The sequence below is a fragment of the Zeus faber genome (assembly GCF_960531495.2).
Source record: "Zeus faber genome assembly, chromosome: 21".
Taxonomy (NCBI): domain Eukaryota; kingdom Metazoa; phylum Chordata; class Actinopteri; order Zeiformes; family Zeidae; genus Zeus; species Zeus faber.
Window position 1 is genome coordinate 5,244,101 of NC_137208.1, and position 8,494 is coordinate 5,252,594.

General features: G+C 42.1%; 1 protein-coding gene across 2 annotated transcripts in view; it reads right to left on the reverse strand.

The window, feature by feature from the left end:
* The window catches only part of syn3 (synapsin III), a gene marked incomplete at both ends in the record, with an annotated part of 105,933 nt that extends 97,667 nt beyond the window's left edge, over positions 1-8,266 (reverse strand). For both annotated transcript variants that reach the window (XM_080022457.1, XM_080022458.1), the window contains one exon: positions 7,818-8,266. In XM_080022457.1, the coding sequence (XP_079878583.1) occupies positions 7,818-8,266 (449 nt within the window). The remainder of the gene's footprint in view (positions 1-7,817) is intronic.
* Between the last annotated feature and the right edge of the window lie 228 nt (positions 8,267-8,494).

Genomic DNA, 8,494 nt, shown 5'->3' on the forward strand with positions numbered 1-8,494 from the left:
GAAGCCAACAGGTGCCGATGCACTCAGTCCATTTGTTTATAGTTATATATGGTGGTGTATTCGTGGGGCCGTGTACAGGCCGATGCTTCCTTCACTGTCACCGTGTCTCCCTCTTTCCCTTTCAACTGTTCATTAACATTCCTTTCGCAGGGGAAGGTAAACTCTTTTATTTGCTCTCCATTCTTCCTTAACATCTCCCAGCTGTTTGACGCTCCCTGTCATTTGGGAAGCTATGAATCTTCTGGGGAGGGGGGAGGGGAGGGGGGCGGTGACCTACATACTCTGAAGAGCCCAAATAAATAAATAAATAAATAAAACGGTATGTGTTTTTAAAGGTATTGCGAAACATGACGTCCCTACACCGGCTGATTGGTTTAATTAACGGTTTGCTGGGCGCGCCGGGGGGGGGGGACAACAACTGTGCAGAAACTAAATTAAACACATTCATTCATTGGGATCCGTCGTTCACTCTCCTGCTCCCATCGGAGAGCACACGCCCGCTATATCAACCCACTGTTTCAAGCTGGAGCAAGTGTGAGAACAATGCTGAATGAATGAATGAGAAATACACCGCGGACTGTGTTTCGGGCTAAAACGTCAACAAAGATTGAAAGTCTCCTCGCGAGGGGGTTGTTTTTTGTTTCTTTCCACGTGATTTCGTCTTTGTTTTTTTTTTCAAGGGCGGGGATTTTCGTGAAAATGTAAACAATTCCAGCGGCCGAGGAACTGGCCGCTAATCAATTCAACATTCAACATTCAACCCCTGAACTCCCCCTGACAGCGACTTGGCGCCCAACAGCCAGCGTTGGCATGGCAACCATGCTGATGCAATGCAACCAGTGAGAGAGAGAGAATAAAAAAGAGAGGATGAGAGAGAGAGAGCGAGAGAGAGATAGGAAATCAAAAAATGGGAGATGGAGGTAGTGAGAGAGAGGGAGGGAGGGAGGGAGGGTGACAGTGATGCTCTGCCGGCCTTGTCTGTCACTCTGGGTTTCCACGGCGACGCTCAGCCTCCTCGCAGGAATGCCCAGGAGGAAATGTGTTTGTTGGATTCAGTGTAAAGCCTGAACTGCCACACTCCAGCAGCCATAATATATATATATATATATATATATATATATATATATATATATATATATATATATATATATATATATATATATATATATATATATATACGATCATTTAACTTAATTGGAGTATATTCCCTAAACTTTCCCAAACATTTTATTTTTTTTTATATTATTGGATTTTTCATGAAAACCCACTGTTGATCCTTTGTTTCCGACCGTGACGTGAAGGCCTCCATTTGACTTTAGAACAGTAACAAGTAGGACTTTGAGAAGTTGCTCACTCCCTGAAGGTTGCGTTACACAATGCCCCCCCCCCCCCCCCGCCCACCTCCACCCACCCCTGCCCACCCCCGCCCATGCATCCCAAACAAACAGCGCAGAGACCAAAGATCAATGTTGATTTATGGAAATGTGATGGGAACAGACTGCACTGTGTTTGACCTAAACGCGTTCGTCCGTGAAGTTCAAATATCGCACTCTCCCCGAAATCACCGCACAGTTATTATCACAAGACAAACAATCAGTAAATTAAACCGTTTCAAAAAACCCAAGTGGAAAAAAGGGAGATTTTTCCAGACTAAAAGCATTAAATATAGTAAATACACACTATGATATATAGAGTGAAAGGTATAGATGTTTGTCTCTGAATATACAGTATACAGGTACTTTACACCTTACAATAATAATAACATTGACAATAATAATAGTATTTCATTGTTTTCATTCTTCTCATTTATTTTCTTTGGTCTTTTTTATTGTTTTCTGTTACTTTTTAGGTTTGAATTTATTGTTTATCGCTAGATTAACTTTGAGCTTTATTGCATATTGCCATTTTCCTTTTTTTTCTATTTTTATTGTTATTACTTTATGATTATTGCTTGTTTTGATGTGTGCTATGACATAAAATATATATTTACTCCCTTTAATATTATTTAAAATTTTTCTATAATATATATGATATATTTCTGGTTTATTATATATTTTAATATGAATATCATTTTTGTATTCTTGTATAATGTATCATCAATATGTCAATATGTATCATCTTGTATTCTTGATAATAATAATATATATTATATATATATATATATATATATACAGTATAAATATATATTTTTTTCTTTTATATAATATATTTTTTATATCTTTATTATTTATGAAATTTATGAGTATTTTCAGAGCCAGGTTGGGGTTGAACTTGTCTCTTCTCCACCTTTCAGGAGCCATGCAACACTTCCTGTCTGAGGTGAGGTTTTGGAGAAGCCAACGCGTTGCCACGGCAGCAGCCAAATGTTTGGCCTTCTCGTGTTTTTAGGGGTTTTACAAACTTTTCTCCGAGTTTGTTTCTCCGGCGCCAAGTGTTTAGCGTCTGCTTCCTTCGCTCTGAGTGGAAACACTTTTTACACTTTGGAGTTTGGAGACTGGAAGCAGAGCGGCCAAGTCTCACGCTTTCACCACGAGACTCACACATTTTTTCGGGCTTCCCCCCCGAAAGTCGAAGAGTCCAATATCAGTCGGAAACCCGTCAGTCGACTGAGAGTCGAGCAGTCATTTCATTTTTGTCAGTCAGCGTGCGTTACAATTACAGGATAAAACAGATAGACACGTTCGAAATGCACAGGGGTAACATTCCAATGAGGAGTTATAAATAAGGGGGAATCATAAATATACTGTATATTTATACGTATGAATGGAACACGGCTCTCCGCGCGCCCCGATGGCCGTGCCCCGTTCCTCCAAATAAAGCAAGTAAAAACAGTGTGAGGGCGGGGCACGGTACGTAGACGGAGAGAGGGGAAATGGGGGAGAGAGTCACCGAGAAAGTGTCCCCGTTACGCCCTGTTTCGTTCATTAAGGAGACGTGTAATAAAACGACCTCCATCGAAAATCAAAAAACACACAGTTGTGGGAAACCCAATCGCTGGAGTGCACGTCGTCGGTGCAGTCGGAGAGGGAGACAGGTGCGCAAAATGTGCCCCGATCGCTCCCTCTCCGCCCCCCCTGCCCCGGGATGGCGCCCGAAGCGGCCGCCTATCTCGCCTATGGGAAGAGCCGGCCCACCGAATGGTCGAATATTCGCCTTGAACAGCCTGATCCGATTCAACCGACTAATTTCTCGCGTCGGGTGCAGCCAACGCACAGGTCAACCAGTTCAAACGCCCGCGCGCCACGCCTGTATTCCTGACGCTGAGAATGAGTATTCCCCCACTCGCGCTTGCTTGGCGCCCGTCACTGCTCGCGCGGTGAACGGGCGATCCTTTCCGCACGCACGTCACGTCGACGCCCGCGAGGGCGCACAACTTCCTGGTTAGGCTGGAGTGAGGGCAAGGACCCCCCCCCCCGCCGCTTTCAACACTCTGTGCAGTTGTTTATGACTTTCTGTCTTTCGATGGGGAACCTTGCCGTCTTGCTGTTTCACACTACGTGACTGATTGGCGACAGGGGGTCACACCTTACAAGGTCGTTCACCGGGAGGAATCCCCGGCGGGCCCGTCACGGATTCTGGACCCGACCAGGGTGTCGGGGCCTCCAAACCATGTTTTGTCACGAAAACACACGCAAGAATTGACACAATGCCGTGACATTTCAGTGACAAAACATTGAACATCTTATAAAATCTAAAAATAAAACAAAATCCATCGACAACAATTCCAGAGAAATGATTGAAAATCATTCTTCGGCGCTGAGAAATGATTGACTAAACTGATGATCCCAAAACTAGTATAATGTAGTAGAATATATATATTTTGTAATTGAATGCATTTTGCTTGTTTGCTTTTTCTTTATCATTATTATTATTATTATTATTATTATTATTATTATTATTATTATTATTATTATTATTACTATTATATCCAGTATATAATAATTAGGTGACAGATCAAATCTAGTATTAAATGTGACACATACGTCACTGGGGTTATCTTCCATGATTAACATGATCATCCTTTTGACAAGCATTGACTGGTTATCAAACAGCGCCCCCTGCTGCTCAGGACTCCTCTGTGCATCTACGCTTCACAGCATTCAGAGGCAGACAGCGTCAACTCAGTGTAGGACTTCGATCACAAATTGACAACACATTCATTTTTAGGAAAAAGTGAAAGGGAATGTTAATATAAATGGAAAATGGAAAGACAAAATATATATATACGTGCCATGCTGATGACCACAGACCCTCCAGTGACTTGGGGACACAGAATAAGTCGCAGTGTGCACATGTAGAATGATAACAACGCTTTTCTTCCTTTTCATTTTCTTTCATGTGTGTTGTTGTTTCTGGACAAGCGAATGGACTCCGTGGCATCCGTCGCACTTGAAAATGGATGTCTGCGCAAGCAGCACAAGCAAGAAACTTCATGGAAAACACGATCCCGCAAGATGAGTTTACCTGAGCGTGGACGACGCCTCAGTAGCGAAACATAGTTGCGGGCCCTGCCCTCTAGTGGCATAAAACCTGAAAAACACTCAATCCGAGATAAAAAAAACAATAATAATAATAATAATAATAATAATAATAATTATTATTATTATTATTATTATTATTATTATTATTATTATTATTATTATTATTATTAATATTATTATTATTATTGTTATTATTATTATTATTATTGTTATTATGATTAACATAATAATATTGATATTAGTATCAATATTGTTGTAATAATAATAATAATAATATACAGTTGATTATTTTTATTACGGATCCAACCAGAATTTTGGTTTTTAACCTTCTTGGTGTTTTTCAGATTTTGCAAGTATCTTAAACACGACAACCACAGCCCACACAGACATGGTTAAGGCTCTTGTTAAAGCCGGGACGTTTCAGACGTCTTGTTGTTAGAGTTTGATCAAGATCAATCTACTTTCGGGGCAGAAATTTGGGAAAAACTGTTGTCATTTCATTGGTTTTGAGGAGCGGGCCGCTTTGTGGCATCATCATCATCGGAAGTAATATGAGTCCAAGCTTTGTCTCTCGGGACTCATTCCCCTCCAGCCGCTTGTGAGTACGACATCTAGACAGACAGCTTGAGCCGGTGCTGCGTTTTAAGGAAACGTGGAGAACTGTGACTCCTGCTGCGTTTCACAAAACCCCAAAAACTACACATCGGTCACAGAAGGCATCTTCGCACCCGTGTATCGCTGCCTGCAGCTGTATCTATTATTATGACTATGATTATTATTATTATTATTATTATTATTATGATTATTATTATTATTAATAATAATAATAATAATAATAATAATACATATAATTTATATTGCCATTATTATTAAATAATAATAATAGTCACAGTATATGTACAGTTTTTAGTTTACATATTTATGCAAAATTGCGTAATTAACCTTTTTTTCTTTTTTGACACATCTTTATTGTACATTTTTTAGGTTTATTGTATTTTGCCATTTTTTTCTTTATTATTGTTCATGGTTAATCTTTAGGTTTATTTTATTGTTTATTTTTAGGGTCTATTTTATATTGACAATTTCTGCTATTTTGTAGTAAATTGTTAGGTTCATTGTATATTATATTGTATATTTTTATTGAATTTTAGGTTTTAAGTTTTTTTTACGTTACATTACATTACATTGCATTTAGCAGACGCTTTTATCCAAAGCGACTTACAATTATTCAAGCACCGACAGACACAGCCATCAGGAGCAATGAGGGGTTAAGTGTCTTGCTCAAGGACACTACAGCATGCTAGCAGGAGGAGCCTGGGATCCAACCAGCAACCTTTAGATTACTAGACAACCAGCTCTACCTCCTGAGCTACCGTCCCAGACGTTCATTGCATTTTGTTATTCTATTACTTTATTATTATTTACACCACAATTTCCCTCCAGGGATAAATAAAGTATCCATCTAATAATCTATAATCATAATGTCTGTGACATCAGGATGTAAATATCCCGATCAGAGACATTCCTAAACTGTAAAACCATAACAAAGCCTCTGGAATTGATCTCACAATTGCTCTTAAAGCAGCCTCAATAAATATAAACAATAAACACTTCTGCACCAACAAATCTCCAGCACATCAATAGAAAACAACAAATCTCCCGGAGACAGACAGAGATTTCCAGGGGTTTGAAGTAACTAATAACTCTATTCAGTTTAAACTAGACGGCTGCTGTATTGATCTGGAGAAACGTTCCTGATCGACCGCGGGACGGGGACGTCCATCTCCATCCAGTTGTATCCGATCAATTTCGGCACCTGCGGCGCGGGGGTGGGGGCTGGGGTCAACGCTCGTGATGCACGACTCACAAACGATTCGTTCGGAGCGAAACAAATCTTTTGAAAAGACTCTGGGGTCTGGAGTCACTCCGGCAAAAGAGTGGTTTGTTTTCGAGAATGGAGGATTCGATGTGATAGATTAGATCCAGTGGTGTAGTGGTGCCCGGAGAGGTGGGTGTTCTCCTCTCTTTTTGTTTTGCGGCCCGCCCAGCAAAGGATGAACGTGTTATAAACAGTGACATGTAAGGCTACTCTTGCATATTTAGTTCGGACAAAAAAACGGGCCGGTAGTATTTGAAAAGTGTCGCTTTACTTCTGCTGCTTGACTTCAGGGGGTAAAGATCATTATGGAATTAACATCAGAAACAGAGGAGCAATCGATCAATACCGGCGCACAGAATATAGGGTAAGACAACCACATGATGGGCCGCTGTTTATGTGCAGATCGTCTCTTTAGTGGCTGTTTTAAAGGGAACATGTGCTGGACTGTCTCATTTGTCCGGACACTACTGAGGGATTTACAAGTGGGTACACGCAATGCAGAGTGAAAGAGAAGAAGCTGTACTCCGTGTACACCCTGCACTACACCACTGATTGGAACATGAGATGAAACGCCGGTCAAAACCGACCTCCAAATCAAAACCCATCGGGGCTATATCGATAAACTTCATTTCGACCTAAAAAGTAATGACCAAAGAGCGGAAGGAACGGATCAACCAAAGGAGTCTCTCTGCCCGCAACTCGCCACCCGACTACTGACAAAACACAACCTCATTGGCATGCGATCGAGTTCCAACGCACAGCTGTGTGGCACTACGTATCCCACGATGCACTTCTGCTCTGCAGTGTAGTGTCTGTCATTTCCGTGGTTTTGTTTTAAGACTCCTCTGTGTTGTCCTTTCTCACTGTGGGATTAGAGTAGAGGCAGAGTAGATGGAGGCAGACTAGACGTTGAGCAAAGCAAAAGTAGAGTAGAAGGGGTTGGAATAGAGGTGGGGTTGGAGTGGATACTGTATAGAGAGGAGGGAGGGAGAGTGGATATAGAGTAGAGGGAGGTAGAGGTAGAGTAGAGGCAGGAGATGTAGAGGTAGAATAAAGGTAGAGAAGAGGTAGAGTAGAGGTAGAGGTAGAGTACAATAGAGTTGGAGGTACAATAGAGGTAGAGTACAGTAAAGGTACCATAGAGGTAGAGTAAAGCTACAGTAGAGGTACCATAGAGGTACAGTACAGTAGAGGGTCAGTAGAGGTAGAGGAATAATAATAATAATAATAATAATAATAATAATAATAATAATAATAATAAACACTTAAAAATATAAGTTTGACAAAATATTGGACATTTTGTTTTTTGCATGAATGTCACATTCAACATTTGTATCACAACATTAGTGACTCACTCGCACATAGGTCACATGATTGATCTATAAAACGATTCCCATAATATTTCACCTTTCCCCCCCAAGGATCCAATTAAGTATTTCTACTTGGTCCAAACTCACCAGTCGGTGTGCGGTGCGTCGATGACCAGCAGGATCTTGGGTTTGCGCACGACGGGCTTGGGAGGCTGCGTGGGCGGGGCTTCAGCCGCCGCTGCTGCCGCTGCCGCCGCCGCCGCCGCAGATTTAGCCTGAGCTGCTGCCGCCACGCCCTGCGCCATCTGGGCGCTCTTCACCACGCTAGAGAAGGAGCTCAGGAAGCTGCCCGAGGAGGGGGCTGGGGCCGAGGCCGGGGCCGGGGCCGGGGCCGGGGCCGGGGCCGGGGCCGGGGCCGAAGCCTGGGTCTGGCTTCCCCCCGGAGGCTGTCGGCGCTCCATGGCCGGGGAGGCGGGCGAGGAGGTGGAGGAGGTGGAGGAACCGGGTGGGGTCGGCCTCTGGAGGTCCATCATGTAGCCGTTGGGGAGGTTGGCCACGAAGCTGCTGTCGGACAGACGCCGGCGAAGGAAGTTCATGGTGGGAGGGGCTGCTGAGGGAGGGAGAGAGAGGATGACAGATGAGGATGCTGGGATCACCTTATTTTCCTAATAAACCATGTGCTCCATTGACAACTGAATTGACTCCATTGATCTTTATATTATTATATTGATATTATATTGATATGATATTGATATTATATTGATATCATATTGACATTATATTGGTATTTTTGATATAATTGACATTTTATTGATATTAAGTTG